A 24,983-nucleotide genomic window follows, 5' to 3' on the forward strand; every position below is an offset into this window, starting at 1 on the left:
TTTGTCCAGGTGCTTTTGAAAGCGTGATGAAAGAAGTGGTTTTTATTTAGTTTTTTGTTCTTTTTATAGTGTTTGCTTAGTCATCCAGACCATTTCTTGTTGTGGAATGTTTTTATTTCTTTTGTAAATGGAACACACTTCATTTGTGTTTCCAGTTCTGTCAACTTTAGATGTCTTCCTCATTCATATGTCAAACCATCTCCACCATTTCACTGTTTATCTCATGGGAACAGTACTCAGAGTGAATGAAATGCTTTGAAATTTTGTACACATTCCTTCTTCAGAGGTTCGATCTGTTGGCAGTTTGTGGTTGCTGCTGGCAGTAACCACGAACACATGGACTGTTTAGCAAAGAAACACAATATATTAGTTTTTACGCCTTCAAATGGGAATATTTGCTCTCATCTCCACTCACAGATGGAGTGTCTTCTCACACAGACTCTGCCCGCCCGGGTCTCAAAGCTATAATATCACAACCTACCGTACATACCTCACCGATCTTTTTTTTTTTTTTTTTTATCTTTACAAAATCCATCCATCCTGTCGTTCAGAAAGTCATTGGGCCTTGGATTTGAGAAGTTTTTATCAGCTAGATGGTCTGCTGTGTACCCTTGTCCCTTTCTTGTCTTTTTATGCAACATCACTACTACCTGTGTAGCAGCAGCATTTCCTTTCCCCTGCCTCAGTGAACTTCTGTTGTTAATAGACAGTAGCAAATGAATCTCTGGGATAAATCCAGCCCCTGTCATAAAGCCCAGCAGGAGTTTCAGTTATCAAGGGAAAGACTCCCTGCTGCCTCAGGTAGAGGCTTAAGAGTGGTATTATAATGTTAAACAAATACCTGTAGACTGTCACTTCACTGCAGATTTCAATTGAAAGAGCTCAGTCCAAATCTATTTGTTCATATCACTGAATGTGGCTTGATGAAAGACAAGCGTTATCCCCTTTGGATTTAATTTGCCGCGCTGGGAAAGAAAAAGCGACAATTCCTCGTCACCACAATAATTCAGATATGCACATTGTACAGAAATGGATGTTTTTTTAAATTGATGCCTAATTTTTACATTAATGTAATTTTTTTAAATCCTCTTATCAAAGCTTTAGTTATGCTAAATCGGAGGAACCGTGGAACTAAATAATTGCTGCAACAAGCTGTTTTGATATTTATATTCTCAGGTGTCTTAAATTTTGAGCAGACTTTCAATATTTCCTGTGCAACACCTAAGTACAAGCATGTTTTTTTTCTTTTCTTATGCTGATTAATTTATTCCAAAAAAGAAAATGTATCATTTGTGTGGTTTAATTATTCTTTTCATAACTCATTTTGTGATATGGAACAATACTAATATTAAATAGTTCCATTGTTTGCTTGACATGAAAATACCAGTGCTTTTTTTTTTAAGAATAAAAATCCATAAGTTGAATGCTGTGTTCATCTTTTTGTTATTTAGTCCGATACTCAATGAGGTTGCACTACAGGCAAACATGTATAACAATAACCTTTTTAAAGTGCTGCAGGTCATAATCCTAAACGCATGGCTTTACACAACATGATGTCGCCACGTTGAACATGTTGTTGTTATTACTGCACAACAAACTATTAGATGTTTAAGGGAACCTTTCTCTTTATGACAACACACCATGATATCTAGTTATAGCACAAAACAATTAAGGCCCATTATTAAACAAAATATCCTGTAAAAACAAGTCTTGCGTTAAAACACAACAGACTTATCTCATTAAAACAAGAAACATTTCCAAGGACAGTTTGAGGGAGCAGGGGGGGGGGGCAGTGCCTCCTTAATATAAAACCTGGCCCCCCCTAACTGGCCCATATTTTCAAACATTTTTCACCCCACATTTAGGCAGAGGAAATTGTAATTATTCATAGAAGAGATCAAATATATGTTAACAGTGAATGAGTTACTGTGTTTATTATTTTATTTGTATTGTTCGTCTTTCTATGAAACAGATTTGTATTACTTAAACTTAGTTTAATGTCGAACAGTCATACATGGATCCTCATAATACTGAAGACATTTTGCTTTAGGAAGGACACATGTGCTATTTGCCCGTCTTGGTCTCGACAGGTGGTCTTGGTGAATGGAAGGTTGGATTACCACCAAGCAACTGCTCAGCGGCCTCACAGCTCCAACACTACTGTGGTGCCATTGTAGCCCAATATCAACTGAGATGATTAGTATGGGTCTTGGAGAGGGTCTTTGTGCTAAAATGTAGTACTTATACCATCATTATTTCAGTCTTATGCATAAATGTTATCAAATGAACACATACAATCTGTTCCATCTTAGAAAAACTACACATTGCAAAGAGTGGGGGAGAAATTGGGTTTGATAGGAGCCCCATCGGTGTCCCTCTGAGGATGTTAAACTGTCCATGATGTGTAACATGACATAAGTCTACCTCAGAGTTCATCTCTGTTTCCACTGGCAGAGAGAGGAGGCACGCCTCCACGAGAGTGACGAGCTGCAGGTAGAAACCCGACGTCCTCAGTGTCTCTGCCACGCCGGTGTTTGGCTCCGTCTCTGTCCCAGTCTGTTCCCACGGCCTCGTCATCCCAGATGGTGGAGGTCTCTGTGTCGCTGAAGTAGCCAGGCTCGCCGGTATAGTGTGAGGGGAAGAGCAGCAGAGGCTCCACTGAAAACGCTCTCAGGTCCCTGTGCTCGTAATACTGCATGTACTCGTGTCTGAAGGGACAGGGAGGTGGACACAAACACTTTACTGTATTCAAAAAGCTCTAACTATGGAGTCATAAAAGAGTAAATCTGTAGAATAATAAGAAAATAACATTATATAAAAAGATTAGAAACAGGAAATATAAAGAGAAATAACAAAATATAAAAGAATAATTAAAACCATTTGTGTTTATTTTCTATATATATATATATATATATATATATATATATATTTTTTTTTAATATATATATATATATATATATATATATATAGAAAATAAACACAAATGGTTTTAATTATTCTTTTATATTTTGTTATTTCTTTTTATATTTCCACTTTTTTTTTCTCTCTTTATGTTTACACAATTTGTATTTACTTTTTAAAATTCCTTTCTAATTAATTTAATTTTAAATTAATCCATCCATCGTCCACCGCTTTTTTTTTTTTATTTAATTTAAAGTTTCCACATTTATTTTCTTATTCTTTTACAAATGTATTATTTGTTATGGCCCTCCTATAACTCCACATTAAGGTGCATGCAGTGGGTGACACTCACTTGGGGTGCTTGTTGAACATGATCGGTAAGAACTCATCGACAGGCAGCATTTTGTTCAGGGGCTTTGCCTGCACGAGCTTCTGGGCCCCGTTCAGGGACAGGAAGTAACCCAAGGTCCAGTAGGAGTAGTCTGGGTGCACAAGGTTACTGACTCCCTTCACCCAGAGCTCCGGCTCCTTCACCTGCAGCCGCTTACGGCCTACATAACTTTAGGAGGACAGAAAGGTGAGTGACAGATCTGTGGTGCGTTGAAAAATGTGATTAAGTGATCTCTACCACAGGGTTTGGGTATGTTAGGCTAAAAAATAATCTACTAGATGTCACTGTTTCTTTAAGAGTTTGCCTTTTCAGTTTGCATCGTTACAAGGAGTTAGCAACAAGAACGTCACTCCAGACAGGAGGACTCCGTCAGGTCAAAGTTTAGCCTGTTTCTTCAACATATTATAGTTTCAGAAGTCTTACTGAACAGAGTTATGTAAGTTGATACAATAAATAAAACTCTAATCATTTTCTAAAAACGTGTTTTACCAAAAAGTGCAATTGTCATTTTATGGTAAAGGTAGTGAAGCTAATGTAATAATGGTTGACCAACAAAGCACTTCTAATCATTCATTGTTTTTAATATGATAAAATGTTATGTAATTCCAATATATATTTACTGAAATAATTTCAGATGTATTCATTTTTACTGTCTAAACGAATTAATAGTTTTTTTTAGTGATAAAGGTTGTGATGATAAGATAATAAATGTACACCTTTTATGAAATAAAAAAACATCTGAACATTCAATATTGTTAATAACATATAATTAATGTTATTACATTATATATGTGATGAAAAAGATTATATCAGTATTTTTTTAACATTTCTGAAATGTTTTCAAAGTACTGTAAATATGGTAAATATCGACACACTTTTCTGGCAAAATGCTCAAGATGCCCAAAACATTTGTGCTGCTGCACCACACAGTTGAGCAAGTCTGATTCATTCTTTCCAAACAGTTATTATTTTATTTGACTTTTTCTAAAAATAAAGAAATATTTAAAAAGGTATTTGTAAATGCATGTTGATACCACGAGAGGCCGATATTAAGAAACTGTGGGGTCTGGTAATAAAACAAACATTGCTTTTTGTAAATGCCCCAACCATTGCTGTTTTCTTAGTGAGGACATTAAAGTGTTGAGTCACTAACATGAGGTCCCATTCAAGTCCCACTCTCTGTATATTTTCCATGATCGTCACCAGCCTGCTGCAAAACCTGGGTTCAAATCTCACATCATCCTCCAGCACCAGCACCTGCTGCAGTTCCTGCTGCAGCACCTAGGGGGAGACACATGACAGCCTAAACCTCTCCGTACTGTCACACCTCCTCATACTGCCACATCAGCTTCACTGAACTTAGATCCGTCTTGTTTGAAACATCCACAGAGCAAAGCTGTACCTGTTTCCAGATGTTGTAGTGACTGAGGAAGCAGCCGATCTCCCCTCTAGTCAGTACACGGTCTGAATATGGGTCTTTGTAGCCGGGCAGCATGTCTATACCCATGGCCTGCAGCTGAGAGGAGTTCAAGGCTCTGCGGACAACACAAGGAAACATATTTTCTCATAATTACAGTCTATGGAAAGCCAGAGAGAATAAAGAAATGGTGATACATGTTCTAAGAAAGATCTAAATTGTTTTAGGTGAAAGAAAGAAGTTTCCGAATTTGTTTTCATCTGAGAAACAGGAAACAGGTCCATTTTGTAATTTATTATGGCCAGGATATCTTTTCTAAGTGACTTTTTTTTGTCTTGAAAACTGTTTGTAAATAAATATTTTATTACTTTTTTTATAAAATGAAAAATCATCTGTTAAATCATCTATTTAAGGTATGAAAAGTGGTAAACGCAGAAGAGAAAACACTTTAGATCAGACTTATAAAATGGATTACCAGAAATATAATTCTTGCTTGCCTTTTCATAACAGTCATTAAGACATTTAGTTCTTTAGGCCTCATTTCCACTGCCAGTTTCTACAGCAATAAAGCTGAATGCACACATGTAAAAAAGGTACTTGAATATTCTGTTTGTGTGTTTTCTAATTCAGGCTGCGTATAAATCCGTACAATTTGACAACTTTGAGGTACTATTACATCCATTTCAGACTTTACTCACTCCACAACATTAATTCTGTATAGAGTCACTACTTACTTTGCAGATCAATATTTTACTATTTTGTAAAATCAATTAATCGAGAAAATAATCGATAATGAAAAATATTGTTAGTACAGCCCAACAGGGAAATGTCGATGTTCAAACTTTCCATTGTTTGTGAGCACCTCTACGGCTTCTCATGCATGTTGATATAAAAGTTGGCTTTTCTGATGAGGACAATTTAATATGGTCAAAAGCTCTCAAAACAGCAAGTAAGTGGTCCTTGAGTTACAATCATTTTGAGTTAAAGTGAGCTTCACCTCAACCTGCTATAACACAGATACATCAGTATTAAAATAATACATTAATGCATTTTTAAAATCGCGACCCCCCAGAATACTCAGGTTGGTGTTTGCGACCCACCGATGCAAACACGATAAACTGTCTGCACCTCCTCCACATGTAGCGGTAGATGTGCGTTCGGCCTCTGCTAGGGCAACTCATCACTGCTATAGGCAATGTTATGTAAATCAAAACTAAATGTATTATATGTTTTTCTTTTTTTTTCTCCACAACCATCTCGCGACACCCAGAAATGATCTTGCGACCCCCTCGAGGGTCCCGACTCCCAGGTTGAGAACCACTGCGATACATAACTTCTTTCAATATGATATCACTATTTTTTATACTTTTAATACCGTTTGTAATTTTGATAATACATTTACCTACATACGTGCGGTATGCTATTTTTACTTGTGTAAAGTATCAGAATGCTTCTTCCACCACTGCATAAACATAACTGTTACTGTTTGTCATACTTGCCGTCCACGGCTTCTGTCAGGGTGGTGTTGATGCCGAGGACAGCCAGAGAAGTCAACATCCTGTCCCGCCGGTCTGAGCGGCGCTTCAGATTGATCAGAAAGATCTAGAAGTGGAGGAGAATAAAGTGACTGTTCACTTAAACAGCACTCCATAACTGAAAGATTTCTCTTTAGCGAGTATAAATATATCTGTACCTCATCAAGCCCCATCTTTCCTGCTTCTCTAGGCAAAGTATTCATATAGCGTGAAGGCTCCACGGTGTAGGAAACTGGAAAGTAAAGTTACACATTCACATTTCACATGTATAGTAAATTTGCCTTTTCCTGCACAGTTATTTGGTTTCAAGGGAATTTCTTATATCGGTTCAACATCTAACTGATGTGAAATATGAGGGGGAGGAGAGGGAAAGAGAGGCAGTGGAGTTTAACAGAGGAGTGAGACATGTGTCAGGACTGTGAGAGCAAAAAGGACCAAATATTGCTGACACAGAAGCAAGGAAATACGAGCGAAGATTGAAGACAGAGAGCCTTGAAATTCCTCCTGTTGTTCAGAATGGCCAATTATCAGTCAACTACATTATATGCATCATTAGAGGAAGTGCTTACTGAGAGCCTCCGTCAGCGTGTGGGTAAAACTCTCCTCTTCTTCCTCCAGGGTCTGCTCTGGTTTGAGGGGCACTGGTAAATATCCATAATGGTGCTTGTTGCATACATACATCTGAACCCCTGCAGCAGAGCAGACAGATCCAGTCTCAGTGCAAAGATCTTTATTGACATGCAGGAGCCGATAGATTTCACATCTCATGACTAGCACAGCATATGGAATGACAAGAGCATGAAGTAGCCACGAATTCATAGTCTGACCACATGTTACAACATCCCAAATACACAATTAGTAGTTTGTTTTACTAACTCTGTCTGTTTGTGTCTGTAGAGTTCTCTTAAATTCACCAAAAGGTAGGATTAGAGAATGCCTCATTTGCATATTAAATGTTTCTCCACTTGTAAAGATAAACGTTGAGACATCTTCCTAAATGTCGTGTAGTAAAGTTTCTAACATTGTTGATCGCTGCACATAAGGATTAACATTAGTGTAAGCTCATCATATACTGATGTACACAAACAGACACAGTAATCATGTACAGCATCGGTGGAGGTAAATTATGCACAATAATTTGACACAAAATATGTCCACGCTTTGATTGATATCATTACCTTTCTCACTATATCCAGTTTAGTAAAACTCTCATATCTATTGCCTTCACAACTGGTGGCAGCGAAGTCTCCCAGATAAGTAAAGCACACACACTGACACACACCTCCAATGACAAATAACTATCATCATGAAAACTGAAAGTTGAGCTGCAACTTAAATTAAGAATATTTGACAAATGTCCAACCTGCTTGGCGTGAAGAGAAAGCAAAGGTCATGATGTCATCTACATCGAAGGGGTAGTGGGGGTGAGGGGGGTGGAAGGCCACCGCTCGGCTGGCTCTGCGCCTCAGGTCGAGCAGGTAGGTGGAGTGCACCATGGGGACGGCAAAGCAGCCCTGCCTCTGCCGTTTACGGATGGGAATATACTCCGGGGTTCGCCTGTAGTAGCCCTGTGCGTATTAGAAGATCCAGAAAAATCTCTTTCATGTAGTTTTAACTTCAAATTATGCACAAGAAATATATATTCTCCAACAAACCTTACCTGAGGAGTCACGCCACACCAGAAGTTGGAATAAAGGCTTTTTGATTCCAGCATGGGTGCAACAACGGTCAGATTCTCTGCCATCATGTCAGACAGCACCTGGCGGTTCGTCAGCAAGTTGTCAGTGTCCACAAACTGAGGAAGAAGCATTAAGGTGATATTGGTACATCAGATACTGTGAACATGGATCATTCCTCTGAACAATTGATGTCTTGTAGTGGGGTTGTATGAGGTTTTTATCCAGACTCAGTGTATTGGCTACAGCAGATGACAGGAGCTACGACACAGAAGCTAACAATGTCCTGCTGTGGACGCAGCAAAATGTCTTTTAGCCACCTAAAACAAAGGCCCACCTAAAGAAAAACTATATGAGTTTAAATGTTCACTATATTAAGAATATTTCACAGTTTATTCTTGCAGACAGACAGTCCTTATCAACAGGGAACTGAAGCTGTTCGCTGCCTCGAAAGGTTAGTTCGTGTTGTTGTGTAACTTTAATTAGTTTGGATTCACCAAAGTCACACAATAACACTGTTTCTCTAAACGGGGGGCGTGCTGACTGTCATCTACTGCATCTAACACACTGACTACTGTAAGTACCTCATACAACCCCACTGCAAAACATCCAAACTATCCCTTTAATTCTTTGTGCCTTTCTTTAACTGTCTCACCAGGATGTAGTCAGTCCAAAGTCGTCTGGCAGCTCTGAGTGCTGCCTGCTTCAGCTGCATCACATGGCTGAAGCGAGAGTCGGGCCAGTGTTTGGGACCGTGCTCATCTGCATAAGAGCTGGGAAAAGAGGGACAGAATAATGATGAATATGTTTGGATCAGAGGACTCCATAAGATCTATAACAGTATCAGGATGGTGGACAGGAAGTGATTCACCTGGGCTGCTCCATGGGCTTCCACTCCACTGAGTGGTACAGGTGTCCAACTGCTCTGAGCCACTCCTGCAGCACTGGCCCAGCTGCTGTCCACACTGTGGTCAGAGGCTGCCCTGAGGTCACAAGCAACAACTCACTCACCGCTTTGTTTCACTTCTCTCATTTTCCTTATCTCTTTCTTTTTCTACTTCTTTCTTTCTTACTTATTTTCTAAATGTCTTTCTTCTTTTTCTTCTTTCTCTATTTTTTTCTTACTTACTTCTCTCCTTTTGTATTTCCTCCTTTCTCTCCCGTCTCTTTGTGTAGTATTCTCACTGATCAGTTTAAACACTTGCTTATTGTTTTGCATAATTTCTCTAAATCAAATCAGCACCTTGTTATCAGTAATTCTGTGATTCTTACAGAAAAAAGTTTTCTTTCAAACAAAAGTTAAATATAATGTGAACACATATTTTAATCAAATGATCAACGCAATAAAAGTAATTTTACCAGATGGCAATGCGGTCCTTTGGGTAGTCCAGTCTGTCTATACATCCTAAGAAGTAGGGGAGGCTGTGTCGGGCGTTGCGTGCGAGGATGGTGATCAGCACAGTGGGCTTCAGCACAGAGGACTCCTGATGATCAGCTGGCAGCTCCTCTGTGCTGCTGTGACCGAAGAGCGTTCCTGCTAAAAGCACTAAATATAATCTGAATCCCACAAATCCAAGAGGCATATTTTCAACAGGGCACCTTGATGTGTCTGTAGCCTCAGACTGCTGCAAGTAGACTCTCTCTCCCTCTGTCACACACACACACACACACACACACACACACACACACACACACACACACACACACACACACACACACACACACACACTCCCCCCACAGGTGGGATGTTAATATTTATATTACATGTTATTGTGCACTGTCAACATATTTTTGCTTTTGCAACATGTTCTTGAAACCAAATAGAATTGAGAGAGATTGCAGAAACCAACACAGATTTTAGAAAAGTTATATTCTTCTTCTTTTATTAAAAGGTTTTGAATCTTATAAACAATGTATATATGTATGTATAATGTTTTTACATACTGTATGTACACTTGCATTTTCTGTTTTTCATCCGTCATTTGTTTGTGTCAAATATAATAATAATAATAATAATAATAATAATAATAATAATAATAATAATAATAATAATAATAATAATAATAATAATAATAATAAATAAATAAATAAAAACTAACAAAGTAAAAGCAAGATGAAAATAAATATATAAATTGTGGTTCGACATTAAAAACTGAAATTGCAATTATAAAATAATATTATGAAAACATTATAGATCGTTTCTATGTTTACAATGCATTTTAATGAGATTAAGAATATAACTTTTCTAACATCTGTGTAGGTTTTCTTCAATCTTTTTCTCTTACAATTCAATTCAAGGGGCTTTACTGGGAAAAAAATGTTTCAAGAACAATTTTGGCAAAGTACCAAAATACAATTTGTCCAAATGTAAATATAAATATTCAACCTAAAAAGAGAGATAATCAATTTAACATAAATGTTTCAGCAGGTTTGTGGGTGTCTGTGCTTGTCTGCCCTTAGTCTAGTCTGTAAGGCAGCTGCTGTCCCTCATCCTGAGCCATGATTCAGACACACTTTCGCTGCAAACAAGAATGAGTAACATTTTCCACCCGGACGACTGACGCTGTAGCACGCCGGCAAACCTGAAAACACAACTCAAGGCATGTCGTGACAGTGACGGTGTGAGAGCAGCGGTGTGTCCTGAATATAAGGTCCTGACATTAGCCTGTGGTTAATGAGACAGTAGCCTGGAGACACTTTTAGTCATTAAAAATGTCGGAGGCGTCAAACAGAGCAGAGAAACCTCCCAACTGGATCTTTCTGCATCCAACAGTGAGTAGCGACTGTGCTGCATTCACAGGTCTGGTGCTACATCATGCAATAACCAGCGTTTATTCTTGTTGTTGTTTTAGTATCAGCAAATGAAGAGTCTGGAGGTAGAGGACAGTGCACAAGTACATGCCGCTTTCCTCGTGTACATGGATCTTGCCGAGGGTGAGTTTGACAGAAGAGTTTTCCGACTCTTTTCTTCTTTTTCAATTAACAAAGATCAATTGTGTTAACTGTAAAGTGTATCTCCCACCATTATGGTTTAAATGCTGCTTCAACACCTAATAGATACTTATGACGCAGACATGATGAATCCCTTTGTTATTAGTTTTAAACATTAAAGATGCGTGTTTCGAGGCCACAAAGTGATGATTGATTGTAAACTCCTCCTCTGGTCATTAAAACTCCCTAACTTTCCAGAAACAGAAAACGGATCTGAGATAAAGATAAACGGTTAACTAAAGCTCACTACTGATGCAAGCAATCTCTTTTTTCTTTTATTTGACAGATTAGCAGATGGTTTTTGCACTGAACCCTTTATCGTCCATGTAATCGGTGCACACAATTCGGACTTATCAGTGCACATAAGTAACAAACTATATTAATTTGTAATCCTCCAGTTGGAGGACCCCCTATAGTTAGCATAGACCCAGTTATTCTACCACTCTCTCACTCTTCCACTGTGTTTCTTGTCTCCACAGTGCGTCAGTGGAAGGAGGTGTCTTGTGTCAAGAGTCCTGAGCTGCAGGTGGTTTTGCTGGAAGGGAGGGAGAAGGAAGGAGCGCCCGTCCAGACAATTCTTCCCCTGCCAACTCACCGACCGCTGAGCCACAAAAGGTAATGAGACACTGGAGAAGCTCTTAAACATACTGCCCGCCTCCTTCTTTTGGTTTAAAGACTTTTACTATCACAAGTTGTTATAACTCACAGCTTCTTCCTCTCTGCTGTGCAGCATACGTCACGTGCTGGACAGAGGCTTCCCTATGCTGCTGTGCGCTGTGGCTTCTGACTCCACCCTGGTTTACCAGAGGATGACTGATGGGTTGGTGACACCAGACCCTCCTGCTGGCCCCTTCAAGGATTTGGGACGCAAGCAGCACCGCAAGAGGCGGCAGAAGCATTGAGAAGGGTTCAGCTGCAGAGCTCCAGGCTCAGGCCCACCTGCTCCGCTGGACCCTTTCAGGTCCCGAGCCTGTAGAAGGAAGTGACGTCTGAAACGTGTACAGCAGAGACGATCATCAGGATACGATAGCATGCGTTCATATCTCCACGGTAAACAATACAACCTTAATATTTTGATGTACTATAACGTTAAGGTTATTACAAGTTATTTTCTGCCTAAATTTATGTTACCTAACTTTATCATTTACAATTGTATCGAAATATTAAGGTTGTATTGTTTACCTTGGTGTTATTGGTGGAGGTCAGGTGGCATGAGCGTGATGCATTGTATTACATATACGCTGAGTAGGCTACACAATATAATACAGTGGCACGTAAACGTTAATTATTGATTAGGAAGCGCGATGAAACATGATTTTCCACCATGCTTCCCGGAGCTGCGTCCGAGGCTGGAGCTCTGCAGCTGGACGCTTTCGGAAGCTTTGAGCAGCTGCAGTGAGACGACGCCGTCTGTGTAAGCTGCTCTTACAACTAAAAGTCAAAGGTGTACTGAGAACATGGCAGCAGGTGCAAATGGACAGAAGTGCTCTCAGTAAGAAACCATTTACTACATCCAACCAGGGATTTAAAACACTGAAGAACGCCGGTCTGTTCCCTCAAACCTGCCATTTCTGTGAGATTTGTTGGCTGGGTGTTCCCTAAATGCAATGAGAGATATTAATACCATTTGTTAACGCAGTAATAGAGTATTAATCTGAATCATTCCACAAGCTACAATGAGTATATTGTTGACAAAATGATTCATCCGGCAAGTTGTTCAATATGTTCAGCTGTGGAGATAAGCTCCTGAAAACACTTTTTATTTTTTTAGAAAAACAAAAATTCAACATAAAAACTGAACACAACAACATAATACTCGTGAGCAAAATACATAATCAGACTTCTATGTGACGTAGCAGTGTCCACCCTGGAGGCTTAACATGGGACAGATGCTGAAGCAGGGGACATCAATAACCCTGCTGCGTGAGTGCATGAGTCGTCTTCATGGTGCAACAGTGTCTTTATGAGAGCAACGACTTGACTACATGAGACAAAGATTACAACACTTCAACCCTGAGCCTTATTCAACATAAATACTCTACATCATAGCAGAAACAGACATGAACAGACAAACTACAGGAGTGTCAGGACCAGGCATGTAGAACATTTGGGAAGAAGATTTTAGATTTCTTTTGCTTTTCAAGAATAAAGTCGCAAATGTTGAATTGTTGAGAATAAACGTCGACCTTTTTGAGAACAAATCAAACTACTAGCGTAAGTGCACATAGTGACAGTTCAACTTTATTCTCGACATTCAAAGTAAATAAAATCTTCCTCATTTGTTCCGCTCGTGCGGCCCTAATACTCTTCCGTAGATACACACTGTACTGGCCGACGTACTGTAGAAAAGAGGTTCATACTGTGTCTTGGAATGCAGGAAGTTTCCAACCTGTTGACTTTCCAGGGAGGCATTCAAGGATGAAATATTAAATGATGCAGATAAACATTATTTTCACCGAGTGTCCACGAGAGCCCTGGCTGCTTCTGCTGTTGGAAATGTGCAACAGTCTGAATGTTTCAAATGTCTATAAGAAGTCTCGGTGACGGCCATGAGATCAACATCTTCCAGGATTTATCAAAGAAGGAAAAAGAAAAGCATGTGTACCTGCCATGGCTTCATTAAGTAATTAAAATGAAATGTTCTGTTGGAGAACCTTGAACGCTTAAAGACACAAAACCATCTTTGATTTTGGCGCTCCTTTCTCTCTTGGTTGACATATGAGCAGGAACTAAGGTTGTGAGCAGGAGGGCAGAAAGGTGCTTCATTCAAGTCAGTAATCCATTTTACTCAGGTGTGTATATACAAGGGACAGTCCCCCCCCCCCCCACGTGGTAGCACATGGTACGGTCCGTCTGTAACACTCTTCACATTGGACCGATGGAGACGAGCACAGTGCTATGTCATGCGTTCCTCCTCTGAGCAGTAGTCCTGGCCCTGTGAACACAAGAGAGATGATAGTGTGTGTTACATTGTTAGTCTTATTTCATGGTATGTATTTCATATTCATAAAAAGGCCTTTACACACCTGACGAATAAACGACACGAGAATGCAAGATAATCGCCTGCCAATATGTCTGAGGCTATTATTGTGAAAGGTCAGCGCTGCCTTTGTCAAGGTAGAAAGAGTAATAAAAGTTGCCTTCTTGGATCGGACTATGAAGCCTCCGTGTTGTTTTATAAAACAAATGGTGAGGTACAAAAACAATTCAAAAGAAAAAAAGTAATATTTGCATTCTGTGTAAAAATTGTATTGACGTCCAAATAAATCGCACGAAGAAAACAATTATTAGCCGATGAAAGGGAGGACATTAAATGACAAAAAAACAAAATGTCAACGATGAAACAAACTCCTTTGCATTACAGTCTGAAGATAAAGACCTTGTTTCTAGGCTCACATCACATACTGAACATTCACTCAGGGACACGCTCACTGACTAAGAGGCCAATCACAGGCCATTAGTATCCTCAGAACCAAAGCGCGGCAACATGTTGCATTTGAACTTAATTCTATATGAACCTGGGAATTGTTGCTCAGTAACTGTCATCAGTGCTCTTCACATGCACACAAACACGTACAGTCTATAGCTCACATCTGAAGGCAAAACATTCTCTACTGAAAGGAGACAGAAACAAGCAGAAAGAATAATTAGACTCGTTATTTTATATTTAACAAATCCCATTAAAAGTCCACGCAAGTCTGTTCCTCCTCCAGACATGGAAGGGGGGGGGGGGGTACTTCCTGACCCACGTCTTCTAACTCGACCTTCATTTTGATCTCAACTCCACTTGTGTGATGCTATTGTGGTGACAAAATGTGTCCACAGATGTGATAGAAATCAAATGTAAAAACCCTGATGACACATCTCATGCCACATGCTGTCGCCAAGGGTAAATATTATAAAAAATGATGCCCCTAAACAGCTGGCCACTGTTGCTTTTAGCAAACAGTACTCATACAGAAGTAAATAGTGCATTCGTTGGGGACTATTTTTAGCAGTGGATAAATACACATCTGGTGTGAGTATTTGCAGCAGAGCCTGTGCTCAGTGGAAGAGCGCCTCATTGATGTGTTTTAGTATATAGTTTATAGACGACAATAAAGCTTTTATGTCACATAGGAATAAGCAATAACTGGCTTTGGATACACTGAGAATACTTACTATAGTAGAATCAAGTCAGTGCTGTTTTTTCTCTTTTCATGGCATTTGTTGAAAATGAGAAAAGTATAGAATGATGTAAGCCTTATACCGATAGACAGGATATCATTTAACTGCCCCTTAATGCCATTAAACAACACAACTCAAGAGTTAAAGCTCTCTTTGTCCACATCTAGTTACACTGCAGCACTCAGTGAAATAACTTTCTAAATATTGTTTCTGTATGTTACACTTGGTTTGTCTTATTTAAAGTTATTGTTCTGCACTTAAAGGATTTCACCTATTTGAAGATAATGTACTTTTAAGATTCTTGCTGTTCAGAGTTGTATCCTCATGATTGTTTGCACTTATTGTGAGTCGCTTTGGACAAAAGCATCAGCTAAATGTTATGCAATGTAACAATAGTTACTTTAAATAACCACACCAGTAGAAAGCACAGGACACAACAGATTGAGGCTTTTTTTAGGCTTCATAATGTCGTCTGCTGTGTCCTCACTTCTGACAGATTTGCTGCAGGGATGGGATTAACCTCCAGTATGTCATCGAGCAGGAGCTTTTTACAAAAACAGAAACAAAAAGTGATGCTCCAATGACGGGTTGTTGTATTCCCTTACTTTTTCAATTTTCTCGTCCAACATCCTGAAGAATTCCTGCTGACTCTCTGAGGAGTGGATGATCCTGCAAAGGAAAATGGTACAGCAGGTTAGAGTCTGGCAGAATAACTCAGGGTGGTGACAGAATAGAGTCATAAGAGTGTCATAAAAAATAAATCTATAAAAGAATAAGAAAATAAATGAAAGAATAAATGAATGTGGAAATACAGACAAATAACAAAAATAATTACAAGAATTTTCATTTATTTATAAGTATATATTTTTTGCATATAAAAAAAAAAAATATATATATATATATATATATATATCTCTATCTCTATCTCTATCTATATATAGATATATATATATATATATATATATATATATATATATATATATATATATATATATATATACATATACATATATATATACATATACATATACATATACACATATATATATATATATATATATATATGTATATATATATATATATATATATATATATGGAAGAGCAAAATCAACGGGGAAAAAATTATCCTAGGGTTATTTCTTTTATATTTGGTTATATGTTTTTAAATTTCAAGTTATTTGCTCCTGTTTATATTTCCACATTAACTTTCTTATTATTTTACAGATTTATTCTTTTTTATGCCACTCCTATGACTCCATATGACTGAACAAGCACAACATCTGAATACATGTAAATAATGTTGTAATAGCATCACGAGTCAGTGACACTTACAGAATCTTTCCATTTCCGTTCGACCCTGTTTCATCGATGTGTTGACCTTTACCGAGGAGAGCACTCTTCTCCTGCAGGACATCCAAGCACACACACAATCAACCACCTGGTCCGACAGGTGTCTGATGTCCCATTACTCAGCAGAATGGAAAACACAGCATGAGATACAAACACATTATTAGCTGAGACGTTCCACAGTTACATTATATTGTTTCGTAATCATGACATTTCTAAATCATTCATATTAACTAATTACACTCCTAAAAAATGTACTAAGTATTAGGGATGCACGATATACATTGGTGCCGATAACCGCACGCTGACGAGAGCAAAGGTTCAAGGGAAGCAAGGTTTTTGGGGTACTTAACTAGAAAAACTATTAAGAGTCAGAAGTTTTCTTTGTTTTGGTTGCTAACAATAGTGATGCCAGTTGGATTTGGTTTGGTCAGACCTATTGAATATCATTTACAGAATTAATACATCTTTGCCCTTTTGACCCAAAAGAAAAATCCATATTGTGCATCCCTATTAAATATTTACATAACAAATGTGTGATAATAATATAACCCAATTATCTTTTAGCATTATTGTGTTAAACTTATTTTTTTCCCCTCATTAATATGCAGATGTATGCAAAGCTAACTCTAACCAAATGTGTCTGAATAGGAAGTTTACGTCACTTATTTTGATTACAAATGGACTATTATTACGGATGAGCAGGAGCCGTCATAAGAGACAGTGAATGTCCCGCTCTAGACATAAAAGAATACAAAGAGTGCAATAGAATCACACACTGTGCTGTCCTGGCCGTCCACGCCTCCCTCTTCTCCACTGATGTACTTGACTTTCTCCACTCCTTTCATCTTGTACTCATCTGTGACAGAGTGGGAGAAAGAGAGGAGCACATCTCCTCCTATTAGTACATGACCGATCCTCCGGGTTAATACTTCTCACAGTTCACTACTGGGCAAAGCAATTATGTGCTCGAGTTCTCACGCTCCTAACTAAATCCTCTCTTAACAATGGTCGGCGAGCTGCGAACACATGAGCTGTCAGCCTGATCGTCGCACATGCACAGCCCCCTGCTCTGTCTCACTACCACACTTTGAGCAGGGAGGAAAGACATCAGATAAACTCTGTGCAAGTTATTATTGTAGTTCACAGTTTATTATTCCTCCGTAGCTGCTTTAACAACGATATCATCTGTTAGACATTTATCTAACAGATGATAGCAGCACCATGTACAGGTGTAACTGTTGTAACATACATACAATACATCTCTAATTAAGGCTTCTATTCTTTTCTGTTTGTATCCTTTATGTAACCAGAGAGGTTTAAATGATGTACAATATCTGGTGTGTTAGGGAGTCCTGGTCAAGAGCTTGAGAGTTCATCGCAGCACTTTGAAGGTCTGAACTTTGGAAATACATCACCTCCTTAAAATCAGGTCACTTATACTTATACTTGTTAATGTGATCTTAGATCTCCCAACTTGTACTTGGAATCGTTTATTTTACATTTAAATCGATCTGTCAAATGATCGATCCTAATTGCAAAATCCTAGAACTTTTTTACATACTGTATTTTGTTTGACATCATAAATAATAAATGTATCTATCAAATGATTCTCCCTACTCCCTACTAATGGCTTATACTATGTTTACAATGGCATGCCTCTTCTCTGTTTGTACATCTTTATGTTGGTCTTTGGTGTCATTGTAAATGGGGGTCGTCCCTGAATGATCTCTTGGAAACGAGGTTGTATTTATACTGTGTTTTATTATTATTATTTATTAATATCGTAATAATTATATATATATATTATTTTTTTAAGCAGAACCTTTCTGTCCCATTAGGCCGCCAGTTCAAATGAGAACTTGAAATGAAACCTATGAAAATATTCTTACTGCATGTCGACAGTGGAAGTTTCTTACATCCAGCAGTGACTAACGCTCGCTTGCAGCAGAAATTTGCTCTTTTTTTTTTTTTTTACTGTCTTTACTTACAAAGAAATTGTATAAAAAAAATCATTCAACATATATACTGTATTTATGTTTAAATATATTTATAAAAAAATGCTAAAACTATTTAGGTTGCTTAAATCGACTAAAATCAACAGAAAAAGGAAACAATTTTGATAATCAATCGTTTGGAGTCATTTCAAGCAAAAATGCCAAAACAGTGAAACTGCTTCCAGCTTCTCCACAGTGACAATATGTTGCTTTTGTATCATAATTGTACATTGAATATCTTAACTGGCTCCTGGTCAGATAAAACAAGACATTCTAAGATGACTTCTTGGGCTTTGAGAAGTTACGACAGCCTTCAACCCTAACCCATATTTCACAATTTTCTAACATTTCATAGACTAAACAGTTACCAAAATATTACTGCGCATTAGTTGACAGTGCAATGATTGTTAGTTACTTTCAGCCCTGGACGACACTCGCTTTACAGATGATGGTAAGCACCTCGTAGCTCTGGTACCTTTCATGTGCACTAATTAACGTTTCCGTCCTCATCATCTACTCAAAATTCTTTATTAAAAAGGTACCATCTGCATAATGGATTATTATTATATAATTTAAATAACCATATCAATATAAATGTGGCTTAATATTCTTTTTAAATGCATGTATTATAGGCTCACAAAGGTACTTCCATGTAGGCAGTGAATTACTTTGAAGAATGGTGACAAAAAGGTCTGGGCAGTATATTGATATCATATCGATATCGTGATATGAGACTAGACATCGTCTCAGATCTGGATTTTGTAATATGGTGTGAGTGTCGTCTTTTCATGGTTTTAAAAGCTGCATGACAGTAAAGTGATGTAATGTTCTGAACTTACTCGACTGTTCCAGCTGTTCTATTATTCACCTTTACCCACTTATACATTATACCCACATTATGATGATTATTTATTAGATTTCTCACTATGTAAATATTTTGTGAAAGCACCGATGGTCAACTGTACAATATTGTTGCAGTAGCGATATCGAAGTATTTGGTCAAAAATAATGTGATATTTGATTTTCTTCATATCGCCCAGCCCTATTGGCAAATACTGCATATTTAACATAAGGCCAGTCGAAACCCAAATTAAAGCACGGTTACTGAGGAAGTGGAATACCAGCTGAGCATAGGACATGTGATCTGTGTGCAGTAGTACTGACCTGAGAGGAGGTCCCCGTTGCTGTAGGCTTTATTCTGGCCCTCCTCACCGTTGGGCACGGCAGACACCTGCTTGGCAGAGGTGCAGCCCATCTCCTCCTCCTCAACTGCTCTCCTCCTCACCCCTGAGCAGTACAGGCACACCTGGGGGGTGGTTAAAGTATGGTTAAATATGTGTAGATCAGGAGTTCACAAACTTAATTTGTGAGCAAAGACCTCCCCCCAAGCAGAAAAACCTCAGACACAGGCTTCTTGATGAAGCTTTTGTCTCTGGGGAAATCATCTGAGGAGCATCTGTCAGACACCAGAGGAGTGTGCTTATCATTACCAAAAGTGCCAACCTCTGGGAGGAACTGAAGTGAACTGGTCTTCTTTTCGCAGAGGAATAATTCCCCTGAACGGAAATCACACATTTTCCACAATCAATTAGTCATGAAGCGCCCCACCCTAGAATTAAAACACGCGTGCATCCCTATCTATTCTTGGAAAGACGGTAAAATAGAGGGTCTAGCCGGGTTGTGAATCATGCACTTGCCGGTCTGGGAAAACACCAATGAGAACGTGCGCACCGCGGTGCCAGCTGCACCGCAACAATAAGGCCTTTCAAGCTGTTGGGGTGCCGCTGTGCCAAGCCGCCGGCTCGTTTCTATTAGTGAATGGGGGTTTTCTGCGGCGCTCAGAGGATTAAACTGTGGCCGTGCATAAGTGCTCCCATCTCCGTTACAAGACCCGCAGCAACATGGCTAACATGACGGTGTGTTGGATCAAATCACTCGGTAGTGTTTTGCATCAGGCTCTGGGAAATGCAGAGTGATTGATCCCCATATGGTATGATTGACCGCACAGCTGAGTCCAGCTGCAGTCAGCTGCTCTGCACACATTACTGCCCTCCTCACTATTAGCTTACATTTGTATATAGATAAAAGCTGCAGCTCATAAAAGGTGCATCACTGGGGTATCTCATACAATTTGGCAAGTAAACAAGAAGAGAGGTGAGAGGAAAATGCATTCCCCTTCAAGCTGCAATATTTCAACCATCGTCTCATTTCACAACATCGGAGAGAGAAGATAAGGATCAGGGTTCCTTAAACAAATAATAACAAAAGAAGCGCAGCCATTCCACGGACAACAGGAAACGCCGAGGTGATATCTAGGGAACCAGGTAAACAAACAATAGCAAAATAAACGTCCAGCAATGGGGCAAAATTACCTCTCTGGATTGTCCATGGTTCCTCTGGTTTTAGTTCAGAGAGGCTTCACTCCAGACGGAGGACCCAGACAGCGCATCTGCACCGCTCGGCTCAACACAGGCATCGGCAGTGGAGCTGCAGTCAGTCCGTCTGCCAGCTGTCTGCTCGGAGCTCATGGCCTGATGCTCTGCTTAAGTGAGCAAATACGGGTTAAAGAATAAAGAAACGAGTCAAACAACAGCTAATGCGATATATATTTATACACAACAATCCACTTCATTTTCCACACGATTTTTGGAAGCATCCTACCTCTTTATGTGATGGAAATTTGACTACGAAGTTGCATTTCATCAGTTGCCACTCGGGCCTAATTCACCGGCGCACCAGGGACTTCCGTCCAGCTCCTTCCTTCTGCATCATCAAAGTTGACAGCAAAAACATACAAAGTTTTGAAAGTTTACTGCCTCTGACAAAAACCAGCAGCTGACGCCGCCGATCATTGACCTCCATCACTATGACTTCACTAACAATGATCGCTCGTGTGGCAGACGGACTACCGCTCGCTGCGTCCATACAGGAAGATGAACAGGTATAAATGCAAGCTAGCTTCCCTATGTAGCCTCTGTATATGAAGACAACTACACGCCAAACTCCATTCAAAAATGATGATGAAGAACGACTGCTAGCTTATCCGCAAAGGCCTCCCAAAAACAAGAATAAAGACTTTATTGTGGTTCTAGGTTATAAGTTGGGAAATGTGATATCAACGAAGCAGAAGTTAATTTGAATAAATCTTCATTTTTAAATGTAAAGGTCACCGTACGCAGTTACATAGCTGTTGTCCTTCACTCTGTCTAAATAAGTTATCTGAAAATAATTGTTGAAATAAATAGAACCTATTCAAAGTTTATTTAAATAAAAAAGGATAGTGTTGGTTTGTATGCGCAAACGTTGATAAATAATTTTTAAAGGGTTTCAGCCTTAACAGTGAATGTTATCTCTGCTCATCAATAATCATGAGGTACATTAAAGGTGCGATGTGTAATGTCTGGCTACATGCTCCAAACAAATAGGGGGCAGCATTTCACCTGTACTACTGAATCCATACAATCTGAATCTGAAACTGAGTCATCAGTTATTTAATTAATTAATTAAAAAATCCTACAACTAACTAGCAACAGGGCAATAATACGCAGAATTCGACCAATCTGCTGAAACTCTGAGAGCTGGTTAAAATAACACTGCTATCTCATAATCTTCCTGTGGGCCATCGGCCCATACTGTACGTTAGCCAGCTGTGTGTTTACTATCACACTTTTGATAGTTTATTTATTGGAGCTGCAGGAACAAAAAAACAGCGGCAGCTTCTCGGCAAGACTCCTCCCAGAGAAGCATCCCGGCGGCTGGGAGGGCAAAACAAAAACATAAATAATTTTCTTGTTTCTGCCACTTTGGATTTAATCCAATAAATAAACTACTAAAGTGTACACAGACCCTGTACCTTCAACGTGCATGACAAGCCCTCGGTGCAGCGCCACCTCTAGAGGAACAAGTGGTATTACAGACTGGACGGAGCTCGTCAGTTAGATGCTAACTTCAGTAGATATCTCTGCAACACAACACACAGACGTCTTTGACATAACGTCAACACTGTTACCTCTTCCCATTCTGTTGATAATGTTTGTTCATTTTATGATTGTTCTCAACTAAGATTGCACTAGTTAGAGAATTCTACCTTTTGAATTGTTAAATTTACTTTTCTCAGTCCAAAAAAACATAATGGCCTCGATATGATTATTTTACAACTGCAATACAACTATACGTACAGCAGCTCTGAGAGTATCCTGATTGTGTTTATCTTTGTCAGTCAGGAAGAGACCTCCAGCACTACCAGAGCCAAGCCAAGCAGCTGTGCCGTAAACTGAATGCTCAAAGTCCGGACCGCTGTACCCTGGAGGCCGGGGACATGAACTTCCAGTAAGTTACCCCCAGCACGAGCAGGGATAGTCCGGATGTATGAAGTGGGGTTGTATGAGGTAATGGGTATTACCTACAGTAGATGGCTGTCAGCACGCCTCAAATTTGGAGAAACTTGACATTAAGCTCAGCAATGTCCTGCTGTTGACGGGCGCAGCAGCAAAATGTATATTAACCACCTAAAAACAACATCAGTTTAAGTGCGCGCTATCTTTAGGATATTTTCACCACTGCACCTTACTGACCGCCCTTATTGACAGGAAACTGAAGCTGTTCCCTATTCTCTCAAAAGCCACCAGCCTCCATTAAAGAAAAGGTACGCTTGTTTGTGTTTTTGTGGGACTTTGTTAGTTCGAATTCACCAAAGTCCCACAATAACCCAAACAAACTTACCGATGGAGGCAGAAACTCCTGTGTTCTGTGAGGTAAAATCACTGTTTCAATAAGATCGGGTGGCTTTGAAGGGAGCATAGATGGATTCAGTTCGGCTTCAGTTCCCCGTCGGAAAGCGCTGAATGACCACCAGGTAAAGTGGCAAAAATATGCACTTATGCGTGCACTTAAACTGATCTTGACTATTAGGTGGCTAAAATAAGTTTCCTGTCTGTTTCTCTAAACTGGGGCCGTGCTGACCTCAATGCACTGTAGCTCATACACTGACTCTACATAAGTACCTCATACAAAACATCCAAACTATCCCTTTATTGTGTATTCTGAAAGGGAAAGTCCACGTTACTGTTGTAACATTGTACAGTGAGTTAGGTGAGGCAACATTCATTATAATTACTCTTTGATTTGAACTGAACTTTTACTTTTTTGTTTTCAGCTATTTAATAGCACAAGGTGTATGCTACCTGTTCCTCTGTGAGGCTTCATTTCCCAAAAAGTTGGCTTTTGCATACCTTGCAGACCTTCACAGTGAGTTCTACGACCAGTATGGAAGGAGAGTGCCGACAGTAACGAGGCCGTACTCTTTCATCGAGTTTGGTAAGAGTATTTGTGATCTGGTGCATTCAAGAAACGTTGTTTTTTACACAATCCACATCCTTATGCATCGTTCCAGACACATACATCCAGAAAACAAAGAAGTCATACGTTGACAGCAGGGCCAGGAGGAACTTTGGCAGTATTAACACAGAGCTACAGGATGTCCAGAGAATTATGGTGGCAAACATTGAGGAAGTTCTGCAAAGAGGAGAATCTCTTTCTGGTAAGTACAGAAACATATCAGTCCTGATCAGGGTGCCTGCACAAAACACCAAGAACACCTAAATCAATACAAATGTTGCCTTTGTCAAATGTCTCCGTACGTTTCTCACAGTATTTAGTCAGCACTGTTACACAACATGATGCCATGTACATTCATTGTTAAGTAAACGTCCAATTCATCTTAACCTACATACTTCCTCCCCTTCAGCTCTCGACACAAAAGCTAGCAATCTGTCCAGCCTGTCGAAGAAGTACCGCAGCGATGCCAAAGACCTCAACACCCGCTCCACATACGCCAAGGTGGCTGCTGTGTCCGTGTTCCTTCCTCACACTCATCATCTATGTGCGCTTCTGGTGGCTCTGATGTGGCTCAAACAAGGACTTTGACATAAGGCAGAGGGTGTTTGATTTTCAAAAGCAAGGAATTTCAAGTATCCAGTTACATTTCTCTTATACAGCAGGGTGCCTTAAGGGATCATATACAGTCTGTTCCTAAAGAAGGTAGACATTCTCTGTGGTCTGTCTTGTGCTTTGAATACAAAGTATAGTATAATGTAAACTGAGCCATAGGTCTTCTCTGTATGGAAGCACATGCTTCATGATGAGTTCATGTACCTCTGTTAACTGGAATATTAAGAGCAGGTGTTGAGGACTTACTGATATTTAAAAAGTGGTGGAGGGGTTTCTTTCAGAGTTTCAGGAGAAACCACGGTGGTGTGAAGTTGTAATACTGTGATAAAAGAATGTTTACATTGTAACAAAGTCTTATTGAAAATATTAAATATTTATCAAATTGTAGTGTTTTACAGCTGTATTTATGACAAGTTATGTGAACATCATACATAGGCAGCGTTATGGTGTACATACTCACAAAGCAGCATTTCCATGCTCGTATACAGTTGTGGTCAAAGGTTCACCTACACGTGTACAGAGCGGGTTGGTCATGGCCGTCTTGACTTTCCAATCATTTCTACTATTCTTTGTAGAATCTTTCTGTGATAGTGATTGATGCACATACTTCAA

At 39.2% G+C, this 24,983-nt stretch overlaps 4 protein-coding genes across 4 annotated transcripts; 2 read left to right on the forward strand and 2 right to left on the reverse strand.

The window, feature by feature from the left end:
* Window positions 1-2,425: 2,425 nt before the first annotated feature.
* Window positions 2,426-9,503, reverse strand: LOC115022776 (procollagen galactosyltransferase 2-like). Its single transcript, XM_029453866.1, is given in 13 exon segments — window positions 2,426-2,708; window positions 3,254-3,460; window positions 4,446-4,573; window positions 4,695-4,827; window positions 6,205-6,311; window positions 6,403-6,476; window positions 6,814-6,933; window positions 7,608-7,812; window positions 7,905-8,039; window positions 8,576-8,693; window positions 8,792-8,865; window positions 8,867-8,903; window positions 9,280-9,503. Coding segments are annotated over 13 exon segments (1,845 nt in total).
* A 966-nt stretch (window positions 9,504-10,469) lies between these two features.
* Window positions 10,470-14,068, forward strand: tsen15 (TSEN15 tRNA splicing endonuclease subunit). The gene is made up of 4 exons (XM_029452893.1): window positions 10,470-10,692; window positions 10,773-10,854; window positions 11,391-11,526; window positions 11,642-14,068. The coding sequence occupies exons 1-4, from the start codon at window positions 10,633-10,635 to the stop codon at window positions 11,811-11,813; spliced, it is 450 nt and encodes a 149-aa protein (XP_029308753.1). The 5' UTR covers window positions 10,470-10,632; the 3' UTR covers window positions 11,814-14,068.
* Window positions 13,712-21,146, reverse strand: LOC115022070 (uncharacterized protein C1orf21 homolog). The gene is made up of 7 exons (XM_029452894.1): window positions 21,084-21,146; window positions 20,795-20,961; window positions 19,587-19,728; window positions 17,205-17,284; window positions 16,411-16,481; window positions 15,684-15,747; window positions 13,712-13,846 (listed from the first exon to the last, which is right to left on the reverse strand). Exons 3-7 carry the CDS (start codon window positions 19,675-19,677, stop codon window positions 13,808-13,810), a joined length of 345 nt encoding a protein of 114 aa, XP_029308754.1. The 5' UTR covers window positions 19,678-19,728; window positions 20,795-20,961; window positions 21,084-21,146; the 3' UTR covers window positions 13,712-13,807.
* A 3-nt stretch (window positions 21,147-21,149) lies between these two features.
* Window positions 21,150-24,758, forward strand: sec22ba (SEC22 homolog B, vesicle trafficking protein a). Its single transcript, XM_029452891.1, is given in 6 exon segments — window positions 21,150-21,363; window positions 22,642-22,751; window positions 23,578-23,738; window positions 23,815-23,961; window positions 24,169-24,281; window positions 24,283-24,758. Coding segments are annotated over 6 exon segments (648 nt in total). The 5' UTR covers window positions 21,150-21,288; the 3' UTR covers window positions 24,325-24,758.
* The last annotated feature ends 225 nt before the right edge of the window (window positions 24,759-24,983 follow it).

Source organism: Cottoperca gobio, chromosome 17 (genome assembly GCF_900634415.1).
Source record: "Cottoperca gobio chromosome 17, fCotGob3.1, whole genome shotgun sequence".
Lineage (NCBI taxonomy): Eukaryota > Metazoa > Chordata > Actinopteri > Perciformes > Bovichtidae > Cottoperca > Cottoperca gobio.